The sequence below is a fragment of the Pecten maximus genome, chromosome 8 (genome assembly GCF_902652985.1).
Source record: "Pecten maximus chromosome 8, xPecMax1.1, whole genome shotgun sequence".
Lineage (NCBI taxonomy): Eukaryota > Metazoa > Mollusca > Bivalvia > Pectinida > Pectinidae > Pecten > Pecten maximus.
In genome coordinates, this window is record NC_047022.1 from 14,589,060 (window position 1) to 14,611,403 (window position 22,344).

Here is a 22,344-nt window from a genome sequence, read left to right on the forward strand (position 1 = left end):
TTATATTATATATTGTTATATCAGTTAAAACAGACACATTTTTTGGTGTGGATCCTATATGCCTTTAACTGATCTGTTAAACAACACATATTGTAGGTGTTTGTGTCCTGATAACATGTATTTACTGTAGATTTTGTACATTGGTGAAATATCTTAAATGTCATGGTAATAACAGGTAGCTTGCCATTAATGCTAGATTTATATTCTGATATTACTGAATTAGATGTGTTTAATATGTTGATAACACCTACTGTTTATGACAACACCATTTCCAGTTCCAGGACACATTCAACCACAGGGGTTCATTAAAAATGGTCTCATTTAATGATATCATTTTTAATGAACCCCTGTGATTCAACTTTTGTACATGAATTAGACTAGGAATTCAGTTTAACATTTTGAGTCTGAAGATCTTTTGACAACTATGTTAATCAAGTTAGACAAAACTGTAACATACAGTTTAGATGAGTTTACGATGTACTTTTGTATGGTTATGGAATGTAAAGAAGTTAGTCTTGACTATAATGAACGATGAATAGGATTTGTGGGTTATTTGTATGTTTTGTTTTTGTTGATCAAAAGGCTGGTATTGTATATATATATAACCTGATATGTACACTAGAAACTGTCAAGTGTGGACAGGTAGTAAGGTGTGTTCTCCCATAGATCTGGGTGAACTGAGGTAAATAAATACGCTATTGTCCTACCGGACTGGCCGTTCTTTAAATCTGGGTCATTAATATATATAATACAGGTGTAAGTGGGAGGGGTTATCCTAATCAGCTTTTTAAATCTGGGGCATTATACAGGTGTAATTAGTGGGAGGCAGTAGTACTTATCTAATGTTTAGTGACAGGTTTGCTCAGGTAGTCAACAAGTCATTCATATATATAGCCATCAGCAGGCCTTTAGCTACAGTACTGTGCTCGAGTGTGTAGATTGTGTAGATGAATGAACTGCCGAGATGCAGATCTCAGTGGACTGCAGGCTAATGTAATATTCACTAGCTGTGCCTGCTTGCATTGCTGATGCATATTGATCATGAGCTTCTGTTGTAGAGTTTTACCAAGGATTATATAACTTGTTTGCAAAAGTGTTGGAAACTTGTTTGAACAGAGAACAAATTGCCAATATATGTACATTACATACTGAAAATTATTATTATTTTTGATTGACATACAGCAACAGGTTTTCTCTGTTGTTACAAAAACAACCGCATGTTTGAAAAAAAGTAAGTTGGTGTTTGATCATTTAATTTGTAATTTTATGCTGTACTTTATAGATACCAAGAACGATGTTGTGTGATGCAGAAAAAAAAGAAATGATTTATTAAATATAGAATCATGTGTAATTTTTGAATAATTTAATATGGTTAGCTTTAGGAGCAGATCACTTATGTAGAGTTTATAAATTGACAGATCTCCCAGCAGACAGGTATGCATATTTAATAGATCTCTGTAGACAGGTATGCATATTTAATAGATCTCTGTAGACAGGTATTTATTTGAGAATTGTCTTTAGACAATTACTTACTTACCTAAACATATATATATATATGTGTACACTGTATATGATGAGCTGTGTCTTGACTCTGGTCCTTGTAAACAGGTACAGTTTATATAGTTCTTTATATAAAACCTTTAGATAGGTACTGGATGACCTTAATATATGGGCCGCGGTGGCCGAGTGGTTAAGGTGTCCCGACATTTTATCACTAGCCCTCCACTTCTTGATTGCGAGTTCGAAACCTACGTGGGCGGGCGCAGTTGCCAGGTACAGACCGTAGGCTGGTGGTGTTTCTCTCCGGGTACTCCGGCTTTCCTCCACCTCCAAAACCTGGCACGTCGTTGAATGACCCTGGCTGTTAATAGGACGTTAAACAAAAACAGACAAACCTTAATATATAGGTACTATTTATATATTTGACAGGTGTTCGAAGTGTGACAAGTGTCTGTCCAACTGGTACTTTGAGAGGAATGGCCGACTGTACTGTAAACAGGATTACTGGACACTGTTTGGAGATGCCTGTAACAAGTGTACAGAGACGATCACCGGCCCTGTCATGGTGAGTACAGACAAAACACTATATACCATCGATATAATGTTGAAATGCATAGAAATATCCCTACGATGATATATAGTAAACTACAGGTATATTCCAAGTCAAGTTGGAATAACACCTGTTTCTAAGAAAGTTAATTGTGAAACAAATTTGAAACATATGTACTTACCTGGAAAATAAAAATTAATGAAAATTTATCATTTGCATGTTTTATGATTTCAATGAAAAAAGGATCCTTTTCACTTTTTGGTAAAAAAATAACAAAAATAGCAAAACAATCTGTCTTTGCAATATTTGACTGAATTAAATATACAAAGTAATATGTTTACCCATATGCATATTACTGAAATTGGAAAAAGGTCTTTTTAATGAATAAGCTTTGAATGATACTGATAGGTGAGTGATACAGGTCCAGTAGGCCTGTTGTAAAGGTCATGTATTATTGCTCTAGGGTGGATAGGACATGTGATCCACAGAAAGGACAGCAGCCAATTTTAATTGTGTGGGAGAGGAGACCTGGCTGATCTCGTAGAGCTGTGTCTGTAGGACACTGTTAGAGATCAACTTCCTTCTGAACAACATTTCGTATTACAGTCACTAAATATCACTTCTCTAATTATAGCTTTGATCAGAGCACTCTCCACCCTAAACCAAGTATATGTAGCAGAGTGTAGTAATTGGATAAATATACTGTGACAATATTTACTTTATATGGGACATTTGTACTTGACTGGGAAGTTGGAGTTATTCCAACACCAGTCCAGTTACACCTTCGACAAGTACCACTTGACTGGTTTTGTAAACAAACGGAAATAATGTTGTATTTGTCAATTAAAAGAAAGTGTTTCACTCACCAATTTTGCAAACATATGTTCCTAACGAAGTTTTGAGACCACTTTACTAGTCTATATATAATTAATAGATCCAAACCTCAGTCTCCAGGTAAGGTATATACGTAGATCTAGTTAGATGCACACACTCAGTCCCTAGATCAGGGAGATCTATAGTAGATAGATCCACACCCTCTGTCCCCAGGCCAGGGAGACATAGTTAGATCCACACCCTCTGTCTCGAACTCCAGGCCAGGGAGGTCTAGTTAGATCAACACCCTCTGTCTCCAGGCCAGGGAGACCTAGTTAGATCCACACACTCTGTCTCCAGGCCAGGGAGGTCTAGTTAGGTCCACACCCTCTGTCTCCAGGCCAGGGAGACCTAGTTAGATCCACACCCTCTGTCTCCAGGCCAGGGAGATCTAGTTAGATCCACACCCTCTGTCTCCAGGACAGGGAGACCTAGTTAGATCCACACACTCTGTCTCCAGGCCAGGGAGATCTACTTAGATCCACACCCTCTGTCTCCAGGCCAGGGAGGTCTAGTTAAATCCACACCCTCTGTCTCCAGGCCAGGGAGATCTAGTTAGATCCACACCCTCTGTCTCCAGGCCAGGGAGATCTAGTTAAATCCACACCCTCTGTCTCCAGGCCAGGGAGATCTAGTTAGATCCACACACTCTGTCTCCAGGCCAGGGAGATCTAGTTAGATCCACACACTCTGTCTCCAGGCCAGGGAGGTCTAGTTAGTAGTTAGATCCACACACTCTGTCTCCTGGCCAGGGAGATCTAGTTAGATCCACACCCTCTGTCCCCAGGCCAGGGAGATCTAGTTAAATCCACACACTCTGTCTTCAGGCCAGGGAGATCTAGTTAGATCCACACACTCTGTCTCCAGGCCAGGGAGATCTAGTTAGATCCACACACTCTGTCTCCAGGCCAGGGAGGTCTAGTTAGATCCACACAGTCTGTCTCCAGGCCAGGGAGGTCTAATTAGATCCACACCCTCTGTCTCCAGGCCAGGGAGATCTATAGTAGATAGATCCACACCCTCTGTCCCCAGGCCAGGGAGGTCGAGTTAGATCCACACCCTCAGTCTCCAGGTCAGGGAGATCTAGTTAGATCCACACCCTCTGTCTCAAGGCCAGGGAGATCTAGTTAGATCCACACCCTCTGTCTCCAGGCCAGGGAGACCTAGTTAGATCCACACCCTCTGTCTCAAGGCCAGGGAGACCTAGTTAGATCCACACCCTCCGTCTCCAGGCCAGGGAGGTCTAGTTAGATCCACACACTCTGTCTCCAGGCCAGGGAGGTCTAGTTAGATCCACACCCTCTGTCTCCAGGCCAGGGAGATCTAGTTAGATCCACACCCTCTGTCTCAAGGCCAGGGAGATCTAGTTAGATCCACATCCTCTGTCACCAGGCCAGGGAGGTCTAGTTAGATCCACACTCTCTGTCTCCAGGCCAGGGAGGTCTAGTCAGATCCACACCCTCTGTCTCCAGGCCAGGGTGATCTACTTAGATCCACACCCTCTGTCTCAAGGCCAGGGATGTCGAGTTATATCCACACCCTCTGTCTCCAGGCCAGGGAGATCTAGTTAGATCCACACCCTCTGTATCCAGGCCAGGGAGGTCTAGTTAGATCCACACACTCTGTCTCCAGGCCAGGGAGACCTAGTTAGATCCACACCCTCTGTCTCCAGGCCAGGGAGATCCAGTTAGATCCACACCCTCTGTCTCCAGGCCAGGGAGATCTAGTTAGATCCACACCCTCTGTCTCCAGGCCAGGGAGATCTAGTTAGGTCCACACCCTCTGTCTCCAGGCCAGGGAGGACTAGTTAGATCCACACACTCTGTCTCCAGGCCAGGGAGATTTAGTTAGATCCACACCCACTGTCTCCAGGCCAGGGAGATCTAGTTAGATCCACACCCTCTGTCTCCAGGCCAGGGAGGTCTAGTTAGATCCACACACTCTGTCTCCAGGCCAGGGAGATCTAGTTAGATCCACACCCTCTGTCTCCAGGCCAGGGAGATCTAGATAGATCCACACCCTCTGTCTCCAGGCCAGGGAGGTCGAGTTAGATCCACACCCACTGTCTCCAGGCCAGGGAGATCTACTTAGATCCACACCCTCTGTCTCCAGGCCAGGGAGATCTAGTTAGATCCACACCCACTGTCTCCAGGCCAGGGAGATCTAGTTAGATCCACACCCTCTGTCTCCAGGCCAGGGAGATCTAGTTAGATCCACACCCTCTGTCTCCAGGCCAGGGAGATCTAGTTAGATCCACACCCTCTGTCTCCAGGCCAGGGAGGTCAAGTTAGATCCACACCCTCTGTCTCCAGGCCAGGGAGATCTAGTTAGATCCACACCCTCTATCTCCAGGCCAGGGAGATCTAGTTAGATCCACACCCTCTGTCTCCAGGCCAGGGAGATCTAGTTAGATCCACTCACCCTGTCTCCACGCCAGGGAGATCTAGTTAGATCCACACCCTCTATCTCCAGGCCAGGGAGATCTAGTTAGATCCACACCCTCTGTCTCCAGGCCAGGGAGGTCTAGTTAGGTCCACACCCTCTGTCCCCAGGGATATGTAGTTTCCTACATAAATAGACATCCTAATGGTTCGCTGGCCAAATGGATCTGGCATGATCCAGGTACATCCTCATTCAGCTGGATAGAACTCCCAAGAAATTTGGGAAACAAAATATTTGTTCATGAATTTAATATTATAAATTATGTTGTTTGGCCTGTAATATGGTACAAAAATAATCGTCATTTCCCAACAGGTGGCGGGAGAGCACAAATACCACCCAGAATGTTTTGTATGTTTTAACTGCGGGAGTTTTATAGGAGACGGGGAGACTTATGCCCTGGTGGAGAGATCCAAGTTGTTTTGGTATGTTGATAATATTTTGAATAAGAACCATTTATCATGTACTTGTATTCTGTTTTGTTTAATTTTGAAACTGCTGTCATGTCAAATGATAAAGCATTTAATATTAGGAAACTATTTGGGTGCCAGATATTTTCATGGAAATGTTGAATTACCTGAATAGCTATTATGTGTACCGTATTTGACCTAATAAGGGTGCCTGCCCTAATAAGGGCGCCCCTACCTTTTTCAAGGAAATAATATTTGCCTGAGTGTCAAAATGGTATTCAAAAGTAATGATTCACGTGAAATGTTTTGCTTCTTGTTAATTTTTTTTCAGCAAATCAAGTAACTGGAACACAAGTTTTCCCACATTTGTCTATTTCTACAGATGACATGTCAGTGCAAAGAGCACCCGAAACTAAACACACATACAAATAATAACTTACCATCTTTATTTTGAAGATAAAGTAAAAGACTTCATTTCTTGTTGATAAATAACTTTTGTTCAGAACAGAAAGAGTTCCATTTGAACATAAATGGTGGAACTAACGTTCTCTGGTCTAAAGATCAGCTGGCATGGTTTACAAGTTTACAGGAATATTCAAGTGATGTTTAAGCTTAATATATGATAATGAATAGATATCTTCATCTGTAATATTTTTATGACTAAATATTTTACCGTTTCCACAACCCTGGGTATTCTGCTATAAGATATAGTCGGTTTCATAAAACTTCAGAATTACTAATCTTAATAAGGGCGCCCCCACTGTCAATTACCCGCGCCCTTATTAGGTCAAATACGGTATTGCATATGCTATATTAATAGCAACAGGCTTTACTTGGTAAGTTGTGTACGTAGTTTGATTCTGTTGCCTTCCAAATGAACTAACTGGGTATATCCGCCTTTCCGTAATTAGCTGGAAGAAATATTATGTACATATGTTAAACCAGTGAATAGTGTTAACTACAAAGCTGTGATGTAATGCTATACAAAATTTTGGCAATAACAAATTATGTATTATTTCTGACTGGATTAACAAAGAGATTTCTTGGTCCTCAGAAATTAGTTACATATTAGGAATTATAAATTTGGCTCTCTGTACTTTATATAATGATGTATAAGAAGATGTTATATAGGCGTAAACCTGTTGCCCAATAGCTATTGAATTTGTTAATTCGATCAAATCTTAAGTTAAAGAAATTTATATCAACAGTGGGAAATGCTACAAGGCCGTGATGTCTCCTCTAGGCGAAAGCCCGGGGAGGAGGAAGACCCATTGTATACAGTTAGTAGAGATTCCGCCTACCCCAGAGGTGGACAGTCATGGCCTACAGTACTCAGTGGAGAACCGCATGTCCAGTCTCAGTCCTCGGGCCAGGGAGAGTTTGTCTATATCACCCATGATAAAAATCACAGAGTAAGTCACCTACTGTCAGTGTCCTGACCCGGAATGTATTGATCAGATACAAATTTCTAAAATAAGTTGTTTTGAAATTACATGTACAATGTACTTGGATGCTACACTTGTTTGATTATGGAGGAATTCCCTTAGTGTTCTATCAAGACTCCAGGACATTTACATTTGACTAGCACAGGAATATGTGCATATGCAGTGAAGAAAAAAAATTAAATTCCCACAAAATTAAGACACTACTCGCATCATAACATCAAAATCAACATGACCAAAAGATGATACCTGTATTATAATAAGGATAGACTTACGTGCGCGGCGGGTATATTGAGATTGTCTCTGCTGATCTTCCTATTGCCCTAGTTAGATAGAGAGTATTTCTCATCAGATCATTTTGCATAAATATAGGAGGTTTGATCTGTAACAAAGAAATTAGAAATATAATGATCTCTTGGCAGGGCTCAAAGTGGCACCTATTTTAGCCTTAAATTCACCATTTGCGACCAGTTATTGACCAATTAGGCAGGGGCCGCGATGGCCGAGTGGTTAAGGTGTCTCGACACTTTATCGCTAGCCCTCCACCTCTGGGTTGTGAGTTCGAAACCTACGTGGGGAAGTTGCCAGGTACTGACCGTAGGCCGGTGGTTTTTCTCCGGATACTCCGGCTTTCCTCCACCTCCAAAACCTGGCACGTCCTTAAATGACCCTGGCTGTTAATAGGACGTTAAATAAAAACAAACAAACCAAATGACCTATAAGGCGCCTGCATGGCCACTAAAAAAATTGTGTCAATTTTCGATTTTGGTTAATCTTTCAAAGTTTACAGTCAATGCTAAAATGATAAAATGTTATACTGATCTAAATAAGACAACTAGGCCAGGCCACTAACTTTTCCAATGGCAACTAGATTTTATGACTTGGTAGCCAAATAGGCCACCTGGTAACAATATCCACTTTGAGCCCTGCTTGGCATGGTACAATTATTTATTAGTATGCATTGTAATTTACAAAACTTCCGATGTTCAGATTAATTTTAATGTTAAACTATAGCTCAGAAATAAGATTGTACATGTATATGGGTATTATTGCTCAATGCTGGTATACTGGTATAGATCTTCATGTTAAAAAAAGCTAAAGTTACCAAACTAGGCCTTTCGTATAAAAGCGTTTTTATGTTTTTTGTGTGTGCCAGTTTGGACCAGAGCCCGGAGTTGGAGTCCCTACAGATTGGTGATCGGATCCTGGAAGTTAATGGTCTCAGTGTCCGGGACAGTTCCATGGAGGAGGTAACATGTTTACATAGCTATGTATGTAATTATATAACAGACTCCAGTCTCCAAATAAATAAGTTTTCTTAATTCATAGAATTGTAAATTATCAATGAAAAAAAAAAAATTCTTAATTCATAGAAATGTAAATTATCAACTAACAGCAAATCTGCTATCAATAAAGATGTGAAAAAAGTAATTCAAAATGCAACTAGTATCTCTACAAACACATGTAGGGAGACACTGTTGATATAGATATTTGTAAGGAAACCAGTAACTTAAAGGTCAGTTGACCAACATGGTACCCACATAACACAGATCACATCAGTATCCTTTTCCTCTTGTCATTTTTTTTTTTTACAAAAGTAAGGTACTTTAATGAAGAAAGTTGTCAATCATTTATAAACTGAAAAAAAAAGTTTGTTTGGAGATTATGATTTCCCTGTTCAAATAGACAAATTTGTTTCATAAAAATAAGTGTAGACAATTAATTTGGAATTCACATCTCCTCTGATAATTCTTTTTACATATGCTGTATTAACATAACAGTACAAATAGCTCTTCATCCTCACTTTGTTACTCAGATGAATAAGTCTTTAAAATAATTGAATAGTTGTAGAACAGTTTAACACAGTAAACTATACTAACATGTTTTATCCACCAGATCGACACAGTTCTGCAGCATACTAAAGATGTTCTCCACCTGACTGTGGAGAGAGACCCCTCCCCTGTGACACGACGACCTTCTGACTCCAAATGTTCCATCTCCGACAGCTCTTCCCCCTCCCCAACATCTCCTGCCTCCCCACAATTTATCAATATAAACGGAGTCAACGTCCAGCGACGCCAAAAGTCACGTCTTCATGCCAAAAAGTAAGAAAATAAATATTCAAGCATGATTTTCAGAAATGTATTGAAATAGACAATAAGTATTGTATTAATCCTCGAATAAGTCCCCTCTTCCTGTGTAAAAGAATAGTATTAAAGTTTAGGAAGGGCTTATTTTTTAAATTAGTTTTTGAATTATATTTAAAAAAAACGATGATTTAGCAAAAATGAAGAAGGGGGTTATTTGCAGATAAAAACAGTATGCAGGTCATTTTGTTTTAAGGATTTTGAAGCATTCTTTTATTGGAATGAATTTGAGCTCATGCCTGCAACAATAAATTCAATTTAGGGGTGAAACTCAAAAAACTTAAATCAATTTTGATAAAGGCTTTGCTTTTCTTTGAAATAATTAAAGATAATGTTTAAAGGACTTATAGTCTGGTTTTAAATTGTCCTTGTGAAATAAATTACAATATGGAAAGGAAAATCAAACAATGTGCAGACTTATGGTCAATGATGGTACCTTTCCTAATCAAAGGGAGGTAACTTCCTTAATAATTTACTGTTATAATAGTCTTTCTGACTAAAGGGACATAACTGATTTTAACCATGATGATGCTGCTTTCTTATTGCAGTTTAAGTCCTTCCCGTCGCCGGAGTAAGTCACCATCCCCTATCCCTCCGAGTCGTCAAAAAAGTGTTGATTTGTCGCGTGCTAGCTCCCTACGACAACAGCCTCAGACCCACCGTGTGTTCCGTGCATCTGATCTCATTCATGGTGAAGTGCTTGGCAAGGGCTTCTTTGGTCAGGCTGTCAAGGTCACCCACAAGGTCACTGGTGAAGTTATGGTGCTAAAGGAAATGTGTCGCTTTGACGAGGAGACACAGAAAAGCTTCCTAAAAGAGGTAATTAACAGTTTGGAATACAAAACTCCTCTACTTTGACTTTTCAGCTGAAAAAAAAATCATTTGTAACAGTTTAATTTTCTGATGTTAGTTCTGTGTTAGTCAAGCATCATACATAACTGTGTAGTATTATCTGTAATGCCTTGTTTTACATCTGATTCAGGTATCGATGTTAGTTCTGTGTTAGTCAAGCATCAGACATAACTGTGTAGTATTATCTGTAATGCCTTGTTTTACATCTGATTCAGGTATCGATGTTAGTTCTGTGTTAGTCAATCATCAGACATAACTGTGTAGTATTATCTGTAATGCCTTGTTTTACATCTGATTCAGGTATCGATGTTAGTTCTGTGTTAGTCAAGCATCAGACATAACTGTGTAGTATTATCTGTAATGCCTTGTTTTACATCTGATTCAGGTATCGATGTTAGTTCTGTGTTAGTCAAGCATCAGACATAACTGTGTAGTTTTATCTGTAATGCCTTGTTTTACATCTGATTCAGGTATCGATGTTAGTTCTGTGTTAGTCAAGCATCAGACATAACTGTGTAGTATTATCTGTAATGCCTTGTTTTACATCTGATTCAGGTATCGATGTTAGTTCTGTGTTAGTCAATCATCAGACATAACTGTGTAGTATTATCTGTAATGCCTTGTTTTACATCTGATTCAGGTATCGATGTTAGTTCTGTGTTAGTCAATCATCAGACATAACTGTGTAGTATTATCTGTAATGCCTTGTTTTAAATCTGATTCAGGTATCGGTGCTGAGAAGTCTGGACCATCCAAATGTTCTCCAGTTCTTAGGCGTGCTGTACAAGGAGAAAAAACTCAACCTCATCACAGGTACCAATAGTTTGTCTGGGGTAGACTACAGACTTTATATACATTCATCAGTTTGTCTGGTGGTGTAGACTATATATACTTTATATACATTGTTGATATTTGAATAATGTTTATATGTTTACCATGTATACATAGTTAATAGAGGCTACGTAACTGTAGCTGTAATTCTATGGAAAAGCACTCATGAAAACTATCAAAATATTAGACACACTTGTGAAATATATTTGGTATATTACTGAAGATACTGTTAGATATACTGTTTATTACATTTCATAGCGATATACATGTATACCAAGGCAGTTCTGATTCAATTCCTCCCAGAATCTGTTGTGGTCCCCTGTCAAACGGCTCACAAATGTACGCCAAATCATGACGTTATGACGGAGAGCTATATGCACATCTGAATTTTCCCCATTGTCGTTTGAAAGCAGTGCTCTGATTGGTCACTAGTGAAAAATATCATTTTAAGAATAATTTTCGATATTTCACTGGTAAAATGTAATAAAATCAATTTGAAGTTTCTTATTTTGCACACAGAGTTTATGGCTGGTGGAACACTGAAGGAATTACTACAGGATATGTCTAAACCCCTTCCCTGGACAAGGCGTATCAACATCACAAAAGACATCTCAAATGGCATGGTATGTGAACAAAGAATTAACAGGATGACTGCAGTTATATCATAATACAAATAATAAAAAAAAAACTAAATTAAAATATAAGTTTCAAAATATTCATTATAACTTATCAAATTCAATTTATGAAACACTAGAGAAGTTTCCACATTGAACTTGTATAAACTTGTTATAGACTTATAGATTTGATATTTGACTTTACACAGTTAAGTAATATCAAGTCATTAGCAGAATACTGACTGTACCCAGTATATGTTATTCAAACTTGAAAATACAATAAGTAGATGAAATTTTCTACATAGATAAAATGAGTTTTGTACAAAGAATGAGTTTTATACAATGAGTTTTGTACAAAGAATGAGTTTTGTACAAAGAATGAGTTTTATACAATGAGTTTTGTACAAAGAATGAGTTTTGTACAAAGAATGAGTTTTGTACAAAGAATGAGTTTTTTTTTTTTACAAAGAATGAGTTTTGTACAGAGAATGAGTTTTGTACAAAGAATGAGTCTTATACATAAATGAGTTTTCTCTGAGAATATGATTTCTACATGAACTACTGTATCATTACAGGCTTACCTTCACAAGATGGATATCATCCACAGGGACCTCAACTCCAACAACTGTTTTGTCAAACAGGTAAGGTGGTTTAATTGAAATACACCCGTTATACCAAGATATCAAGTCAATTGTAATCACTGTGTTGTCAATATACCATTCCATAGCCCATTGTCAAAAAGTTTTAGAAATTTCATTCGGGTAGTGCATTAAAAATCAACAGCCTCAGAAAAGCAGTGAAAATGCTTTGAAACTACTACTAACACTGTTATTTAAAACTTCCTTTTCTGGTGGACCAATTGGGTTTTAGAAGTTTATAAGACATGACATTAAGTGGAGTTTTTCTGTAACTTTTGACTAAATTTTTGGTAAAAAAAAAAATCAGGAACATCCTTTCCAAATAGAACGGTTTGGCACAGTAGAAAGTTGTGTATAAATCCAAGATCTTTTTATCAATAAAAATAATAAAAAATATTAAATAGGTGAGATGATTTAAAGAGTGACTTCAGAAAATACATTTTTACTGTTCCATACAAATTTGATAGAAAATAGTGTTTGACCTGTATCATGAGGCATGCACAAATTCTTGCTTCTAAGTATTGCTTTGTAAATCTCATATCTTATAGAACTCATGTAAATGAAGTTAAGGACAGTCAATAAAAGCAAAAAGTCTCACATTGACTGGATGACAGATCCTTTTGTATGAGAAACATTGTATTGAATTCACAACACTTACTTCATTCCCAGGATTTGACCATAGTAGTGGCTGACTTCGGGTTAGCTAGAGTTCTTCCAGACGAGAGATTCCGTCGACCAGACATGAATGCCACAAAGACCACACGAAGTGCGGCAAAGAGACGTTTCCAGAGGAAGAAGAGGTACACAGTGGTGGGGAGTCCATACTGGATGGCCCCGGAGATGATGACCGGCAAATCATACGATGAGAAGGTGGATTTGTTTTCCTTTGGAATTGTCATGTGTGAGGTAAGACGATACATTACGTTTATAGTATTTTTCCTGACTGTGAAATTGTCATCTGGTGGGATCCCACGGAGTTGAGAATATTTTTCACAGCAAAAGTATAAAATCAGGAGATAATTTGAATAATATGGGAAACCTGGATTGTTTGATTCTGTGTCCTGACATAAAAATATCAGATTAAAATTTTTTTGGCATTTTGATGACTTTATTTGGTCACTTTTAAGTCTTATAATGGAATATAGTATTTATGTGGTTTCTGTAGATGAACAGAAAAACATTGTAACGTTGTGTAGCAGTTATAAGGGCCAAGATAGCTCAGTCGTTGTTTAGCAGTTGTAAGGCACCAAGAAAGCTCAGACGTTGTGTAGTAGTTGTAAGGCACCAAGAAAGCTCAGACGTTGTGTAGCAGTTGTAAGGCACCAAGATAGATAGCTCAGACGTTGTGTAGCAGTTGTAAGGGCCAAGATAGCTCAGACGTTGTGTAGCAATTGTAAGGCGCCGAGATAGCTCAGACGTTGTGTAGCAGTTGTAAGGGCCAAGATAGCTCAGACGTTGTGTAGCAGTTGTAAGGGCCAAGATAGCTCAGACGTTGTGTAGCAGTTGTAAGGGCCAAGAAAGCTCAGACGTTGTGTAGCAGTTGTAAGGCACCGAGATAGCTCAGACGTTGTGTAGCAGTTGTAAGGGCCAAGATAGCTCAGACGTTGTGTAACAGTTGTAAGGGCCAAGATAGCTCAGACGTTGTGTAGCAGTTGTAAGGCACCAAGAGAGCTCAGACGTTGTGTAGCAGTTGTGAGGCACCAAGATAGCTCAGACGTTGTGTAGCAGTTGTAAGGCCCGAAGATAGTTGAGACGTTGTGTAGCAGTTGTAAGGCACCAAGATAGCTCAGACGTTGTGTAGCAGTTGTGAGACACCAAGAGAGCTCAGACGTTGTGTAGCAGTCATTGTGTAGCAGTTGTAAGGCACCAAGAAAGCTTAGACGTTGTGTAGCAGTTGTGAGACACCGAGATAGCTCAGACGTTGTGTAGCAGTTGTAAGGGCCAAGATAGCTCAGACGTTGTGTAACAGTTGTAAGGGCCAAGATAGCTCAGACGTTGTGTAGCAGTTGTAAGGCACCAAGAGAGCTCAGACGTTGTGTAGCAGTTGTGAGGCGCCAACCTAGCTCAGACGTTGTGTAGCAGTTGTAAGGCCCCAAGATAGTTGAGACGTTGTGTAGCAGTTGTAAGGCACCAAGATAGCTCAGACGTTGTGTAGCAGTTGTGAGACACCAAGAGAGCTCAGACGTTGTGTAGCAGTCGTTGTGTAGCAGTTGTAAGGCACCAAGAAAGCTTAGACGTTGTGTAGCAGTTGTGAGACACCAAGAGAGCTCAGACGTTGTGTAGCAGTTGTAAGGCGCCAAGAAAGCTCAGACGTTGTGTAACAGTTGTAAGGCACCAAGATAGCTCAGACGTTGTGTAGCAGTTGTAAGGCGCCAAGAAAGCTCAGACGTTGTGTAACAGTTGTAAGGCACCAAGATAGCTCAGACGTTGTGTAGCAGTTGTAAGGCACCAAGAAAGCTCAGACGTTGTGTAGCAGTTGTAAGGCACCAAGATAGCTCAGACGTTGTGTAGCAGTTGTAAGGCGCCAAGAAAGCTCAGACGTTGTGTAACAGTTGTAAGGCACCAAGATAGCTCAGACGTTGTGTAGCAGTTTTAAGGCGCCAAGATAGCTCAGACGTTGTGTAGCAGTTGTAAGGCATAAAGATAGCTCAGACGTTGTGTAGCAGTTGCGAGGCATAAAGATAGCTCAGACGTTGTGTAGCAGTTGCGAGGCGCCAAGATAGCTCAGACGTTGTGTAGCAGTTGCGAGGCGCCAAGATAGCTCAGACGTTGTGTAGCAGTTGCGAGGCGCCAAGATAGCTCAGACGTTGTGTAGCAGTTGCGAGGCGCCAAGATAGCTCAGACGTTGTGTAGCAGTTGCGAGGCGCCAAGATAGCTCAGACGTTGTGTAGCAGTTGTAAGGCGCCAAGATAGCTCAGACGTTGTGTAGCAGTTGCGAGGCGCCAAGATAGCTCAGACGTTGTGTAGCAGTTGCGAGGCGCCAAGATAGCTCAGACGTTGTGTAGCAGTTGCGAGGCGCCAAGATAGCTCAGACGTTGTGTAGCAGTTGCGAGGCGCCAAGATAGCTCAGACGTTGTGTAGCAGTTGCGAGGCGCCAAGATAGCTCAGACGTTGTGTAGCAGTTGCGAGGCGCCAAAATAGCTCAGACGTTGTGTAGCAGTTGCGAGGCGCCAAGATAGCTCAGACGTTGTGTAGCAGTTGCGAGGCGCCAAGATAGCTCAGACGTTGTGTAGCAGTTGCGAGGCGCCAAGATAGCTCAGACGTTGTGTAGCAGTTGCGAGGCGCCAAGATAGCTCAGACGTTGTGTAGCAGTTGTAAGGCATAAAGATAGCTCAGACGTTGTGTAGCAGTTGTGAGGCGCCAAGATAGCTCAGTCGTTGTGTAGCAGTTGTAAGGCGCCAAGATAGCTCAGACGTTGTGTAGCGCTTGTAAGGCGCCAAGAAAGCTCAGACGTTGTGTAGCACTTGTAAGGCACCAAGATAGCTCAGTCGGTTATAATGCTGCAGCCACAATCTCAGGTGAAGATCCAAGTTGTGTGGTAAGATGCTTCCTACCCATGTCAGTTTGTGTTTCTTGAGATGCTGAGAAACAGACTGGTCTTTACTGTGTCCTTGGCCAAGAAACTTTACCCTAATTGCTTTGAATGGCATGCGACGGGCTCCTGATGTAACATTGTTCAGTGAAGTATTCACCAACTACTACAAGGAGACCCTGTCTCAAAATGACCCTGGGGTGTTCATAGTGCATGCTAAAATCTTATAAATCAGGTAATCTAGTAATTAAATAGTCAAAGGGTTAAGATGACCATAACAACGTCCTGCTGGGTAGATCAGCTTTGTTCAAATAGTTGACTAGTTTCGACACTAGTCCTCGTCATAAGAACAAATTAAGGAACATCTTGATATAATTTTCCCACTACCAGCTCTCATATTATATTGATGACGTCATTTGATTATTGTGTACCATACATTTTGACATTCAAATAACTGTTGTTATTTTATAATTTATACCTGAATATTTATATTTAATTTTGTTCTGATGACGACACGCCTATTTAATTAAAGCTAATCCACGTTGGAATCTCCGACTGCCTCTATATTCTGGTATTAATTGTTTGAATGTTACCATATTTTGTAAGAATTAAAGTCATGACACAGTTTATGCGTTTCAGATGTGACAGAATTATCTGTATATCATTGTGTTACAGGTGATCGGTCGAGTGTTTGAGTTTATGCGTTTCAGATGTGACAGATTTATCAGTATATCGTTGTGTTACAGGTGATCGGCCGAGTGTTTGCTGATCCTGACTATCTACCTAGGACTCTAGACTTTGGTTTGAATGCTGAAGCTTTCTATGAGAAATTCTGTACCGATAAATCTTTCCCTGGGGCCTTCTTCAAAGTGGCCATCATGTGTTGTCAAATGACACCAGATAACAGGTAGGTTTTAACAAAATTATAAAAAAGTATTTTTTTTATTCCTAGTTTGTGTGTTCTCAAAATGAAGCCTGAAAATGAGGCAAAGGTAGAATTTTGCGTATTTATTTATTCCTTAGATTTGTAGAAAGATTTAATATTAATAAGATTTCATTTGATAATTATATTGAGAATGTTGTTTTTTAGCAAAAAGAACTGTTAACAACTTTTACATATCTCTCTTGTGAAAAAGATTTCTGTTGAAATTTCAGTTTTGATTTTGTCAAATTCTTGAAGTACATCTGTTCAGAGAAGTGTAAATAGGTTTCAATGATTTTCTGCCTGATTTCAGACCGAGCTTTGAGATGGTGACAATGTGGTTTGATAGCCTGTTATTCCACATTGAACATCGCGGAGCCCTTCCTGTAGATCTGAAGGGAGATCCCATACAGTATTATTTCTCTCTAAAAGACACACTTCATCCAAAAAAACCAGACAAACAAACATCCTCTTGTCCAGACTCGGCTAAGCCTCGTAGTCGGCGGTCAAGTCTCCACATCATAAAGGAAAAAACAGTAGACAAAGAACTGACCAATGTCACTCCAGATACAAGTGACATCTGTGTGAAGTGTGAGGATCAGGGGGAAAAAGATATGTGTATAAAATGTCAGGACAATCAGCAGGATTGTGTCAAAGATGATGTTGATAAACCAACAAATTCCTGTGGAAAGTGTCAAGAGATATGGAAATCTCAGGCTATAGGGGATAGTTGTGAAAATTGTCCGTCTTTGAAACATGAGATTTGTGCTGAAAAGGACGCTCAAAAATGTATGCTGACTGAAAATATTTGTGACTCAGGTTTAGGGAATGAAGCAAGAAAAGACGAGTCTCCAACAAATAATATCCTCTCAGTTCATAGTTCACAAGTCACAAACAATACAATGGGTGAGAGTTCAGAGCCTAGTCCTGCACCTTTAGACTCAAATTTGAATGGTGTTTGTCTTACATCACCTTGTGAAAAGGGAAATAAGTCAGTCTTGTCAGATACCGAAATGTCATTTGGTGCTCCGAGTAATCACAGTCAAATTACAACACCTGATGAACCTCACTGTAAAAAACCGGCCGATGATTTTGTCACAAATAATAATTCTTTGGATATTGATTCTGCCCTGCTAAAAAATGACACACTTGATTCTTCTGTCAGTAATTCCACAATGGATGACTCTGACATGTATCTACAGAGAGTGAACCGTTCTCCATCTTTTGTCAGTACATGTACTATAACACTAACCATCCCCCATCAAGAGGTACTGACTGACAGTACAACCTCGCAAGGAGAGGCTGACGAACAAGAAGTCATGCACAAGGACAGGAGATCTTCCAGCCCCTCTGACATTGTGTCTGACTCATGTACAACTTCTCAACAAACGCCACATTGTGATCAAGATTCATTTTCATCAACAAAAAGTGAGATGCATAATTGTGACACTGAATCACCCTCAGAGTCCTCATCTCGCAGAAATTTATTCTCATCACCTGACAATTCCAGCAACCACAAAGACTATTCCAGTTTGTTGCCACACAGCTGTTCGTCATCTGATGATCGAACAGCCTCATTTTCATTAGGTGTCTACCCCATTGACTCCGACGCTAGTAGCAGTATTTATGAGAGTGTACAAGCAGATGATAGTCTATCTGATGACAGCTTGTTAGATTTCACATCTGCAGTGTAACCATTTTTAAAATTCTAGCTGTTTTCTTTACGCTGTCATAGATCGTATGTGCACATATTTACTAAATAAATAATTAATGAAAATCTTTTAAATCATTGAAATAATTGCAGTAGCCTCCCCTTAATCAGTTTTTGATAATGGTGCAAAAATATCTAACCCATATTTTGCCTAAAGTATAAGGAATGACAAGCTGTTAAATAATAGTACATATATAGAATTTACTTTTTCTGGAGATATGATATGGTAAAAGTCTTAGATGATAAGACATTGCTTCTATATTCGATAATATTTACTATACATTTATTGAATGTAAACTGTATATAAAATGTTGCTAAGATTTCTTGGAGTTGTCACAATATTACACTGAGTGAGAGAAATTGAGAATTTTTATGTTGTAGATATAGAGGACTCGTATGTAAAAAGGAAGAAATTCTAGAAAGGAAATGACCAGAACTACGTTGTAGTAAACTTATTGTAAAATATGGATGGAATAAATGTGATATTTTGATTGCTTTAGAAAGACTATGATTGTTGATGTGTAAATATGATGGACCAATGAAGCTGCCTGTGATTTTTGTTCATTCCGCATAATGTCAAGGCCATAACCTTTTCATGACAATTATTATACGAGTCTCAATGTTACATACTTTATATACATGCAATATTTAATTGGAACAGGTTTTTTATCACATTTACATGTATTTCATCTCCTTTTATTGGATGCTTTTGTTCATACGTTGTTCCAAATGCATCGAGCTATTTGCTTTCTTGTTAGCGTATTTCCTATTTGGATCATATATTCCATGTGCCTTGGTCTGCAGCTAATTTGATTATGGAGGAAGGGAGATAACTAGCTTCATGGATATTCTGGAGGAAGGGAGATAACTAGCTTCATGGATATTCTGGAGGAAGGGAGATAGCTAGCTTCATGGAGAATATCGCATGATTTATATTCGGATTGCATATCTATAACTATTTTCTATTCATCCTGTGAAGTTTGTCTGTAGTTTTGTTTTTCCAAGTGTACATTTGTATTCACTTAATATTTTTTTTTTCATGAAAAATATAAATAACTACATTTAGATTTTTAGTTTTAAATGAATAAATATCAATTATAGCTTTTTGAATTACTTTTTATCTTAGCTTTGATACATCATTCCAATGCATAAGTAATTCTTTTTCAAAATTAAGTGGGTAATGTTGCATAATGCTTTTTTTAATGATTATCAAGTTTCCTTCTCAGTACATTTCCACAATACCCTCACCTCATTCACCATGGCTGAATGCCAAACTACAATATCCTGAGGTTACACTTTTGTATTACAAATTTATCACAATAGTATTACATGTGGTGACAGGTACCAATTACCCTTCACTGTCAATACACAGGGACCATTTGTTACAGTTTGTACCTTTATAAGTTTTAAACAAAAACCTGATGTGTTCAAATAGCCAATATATTTTAAAGGAGGGAGATGGAGAGAGTATGTTAATGAATAAGTCTGTGTTCAGAGAGATTCGGTAATGACAGCATTATCTGGCATTTACTTGAGATGATTGTTAAGAATTGTAAACAAATTAAGAAATTTCTGTATGTTTCTAGTGTAGATAATTGCGAAAGGACAAGCTCAACATTTATAGGGATATTCCTCAGAAGTTATGATTTCATAAAATGCTTTTATAAAAATTGCTTAAAGCATCTGTCCAATATATTCTAGACTTATATATAGTACACCTGATTTATATAACTTAGACAATACTTTTAAAAGTTATATTTAAAAGAGTACAAAACAGCCAGAATTTTTTTTTATTTTGTGGAATATACCTTCAAATCTTCTGAGAGTAATCTTTTTGTTTTGTGGAAAGTTGCTTAAGCTTTGTTATTTTGTAATAAATGTACATTAGTTTGGAGTTTGGAGATGACCTTGGATCTATGTGAGGTTACAGTTAACAAAACAATACAAATGTAACATTTTCTTTGTCTTTACTGATAGTTTAAGATGGGCCACTATTATTGTTGGTGTCTCATGAGACACTCTTCGCCCTTAATGCATTCAGGTTATTCCGACTTTCCTGTAAATTGATAAGCACATTTTGCTTTGAGCTCATTGAATGAGTTTTTCTGTTTAAAGTGACTTAACTGTAGATTTCATACACATTAAATGGTGATTTCTTGTTATAAATAGTTAAATGGGTTCAAGATATAACAATAGATGAGCCTATGCCATAATGAACCTGTAAATATCCTTTTACAGGGTTTAAAACACTGTTTACCTTCCGAGTTGGTGGATGATTGTAACTGGAGTAATGTGGGTTTGACTGAAGACTGCTTACGAGCGGTAAGATAACGCATTCTTGTAGGACCTACAAAATTGTAACATTAGTAACAGTTATAGTTTTTCACTGGTTTAAGTTTTTACAACAAACAGTGGCGGCCACTAAGAAATTTTGTAACATCTTGTTGCTCATCTTATGATATATTTTTGAAAAATATTACGTCTGATAATACTTTCCAATAATGATTTTTACAGTAATAGTCACTGTGTTGTTATGTCTGTTGTTGGTGTAACATACATATGTTAGGTATATACATGTATACAGGACCTATACAGCCCTTGTCATGTTGATACATTGACAGGTTAGTATCCGATGTATAGTTATCTTGTTCAGGTACAGTTACATATAAACTCGGTGTAGTTAGCCACAGTCACAAGCTTTGTAAAACCAGGAAGTATGGGCAGGATTAGTCAATCCGGATACATGGTGCTTCTCAATAAAACTCAAATCATACATGTAACTTCACATGTACATCAGAATGTTTGTTTTTTTGCCAGTGTTTGAATGTGAATTGAAGGTCTCATTCACTAAAGTTTAATTATTGTAGTTTTGTTATAAGTGAAGTCCCTGGAACAGTCAGACTACAGTGTTCTGTCTTTTCCTGGGCCTTGTCTCCTACACTACTCATTACTAGAACTTCATACTTAGGTCATGAGTTCACAAAGGTGAAGTGATGTGTCATGTTTTAAGAGTAGGTCACTCCGACCTACATTTTGACCTTTAACCTGGGAAAAGGAATTCATTGAAATGCAGTACTCCATAAATGTCTCAAGCACTTATTTCTTTTAATAAAAAAGATATTTATTTTAGCAGATTATAGGATGAATTGTGAGAGAAAAGAAATATTCTAGATTGACGAAGAGACCTTAATGGAAAGAAGGAAAATATTCTATCCAAACCAGAGAATAATGATGGGGAGACTGAGAACAGCTATTTTAGTCGGATTAGGGAGCGTTGTTAATAAGAAGTCTATTCATTTGGTGGAACTATGAGACATGAGGGAAGGGACAGAAAGGGTTGCCTATTTAAAATTTGTATTTAAGCTGAACTTGAGACACAAGGAACGGGAACAGATATTTTGGCCATGAAGGATTGCCTTTTTGTATTTTAGCTAAACTTGAGACACAAGGAAAGGGAACAGATATTTTAGCCAGAAAGGGTTGACTGTTTGTATTTTAGCTGAAGTAGAAACATGAGGAAAGGGGACGGATATTCCAGCTGGACCAAGGACAGGGGGAGGGGGGTAGGATTGTTGAATGGAGACACTTGATTGTGCTAAGTGGTGTACATGTGTGAGCTATGATAAAGTGAAGTGTTGACTGGAGGTCACCCAGCTTGTACTCTATAGGCTCTCACACAATAAACAATGCTTCGGCATTTCTGTTAAAAATGTCAGACATAATATTATATTGTTTAATTTTAAAAAAAACTTTTAAAATTTAATCATGCGATGTACATGTGATATTAGTGTGACATCAATGGTACTTGATTATAGTTTTGACCAGAGTTATTATGTTTTTGCTTTGATAAGGACCTGCCCATGTACATCCTCTACATATCTGT

The 22,344-nt window shown here is 38.7% G+C and overlaps 1 protein-coding gene across 2 annotated transcripts in view; it reads left to right on the forward strand.

Annotated features, from left to right (window-relative positions):
- Positions 1–21,260, forward strand: part of LOC117332542 (LIM domain kinase 1-like) — a 32,400-nt gene extending 11,140 nt beyond the window's left edge. For both annotated transcript variants that reach the window (XM_033891491.1, XM_033891492.1), the window contains 12 exons: positions 1,930–2,065; positions 5,678–5,787; positions 6,981–7,184; positions 8,371–8,464; positions 9,111–9,319; positions 9,910–10,180; positions 10,939–11,026; positions 11,564–11,667; positions 12,234–12,299; positions 12,966–13,202; positions 16,575–16,735; positions 17,064–21,260. In XM_033891491.1, the coding sequence (XP_033747382.1) occupies positions 1,930–2,065; positions 5,678–5,787; positions 6,981–7,184; positions 8,371–8,464; positions 9,111–9,319; positions 9,910–10,180; positions 10,939–11,026; positions 11,564–11,667; positions 12,234–12,299; positions 12,966–13,202; positions 16,575–16,735; positions 17,064–18,444 (3,061 nt within the window). In that variant the 3' untranslated portion in view covers positions 18,445–21,260. The remainder of the gene's footprint in view (positions 1–1,929; positions 2,066–5,677; positions 5,788–6,980; positions 7,185–8,370; positions 8,465–9,110; positions 9,320–9,909; positions 10,181–10,938; positions 11,027–11,563; positions 11,668–12,233; positions 12,300–12,965; positions 13,203–16,574; positions 16,736–17,063) is intronic.
- The last annotated feature ends 1,084 nt before the right edge of the window (positions 21,261–22,344 follow it).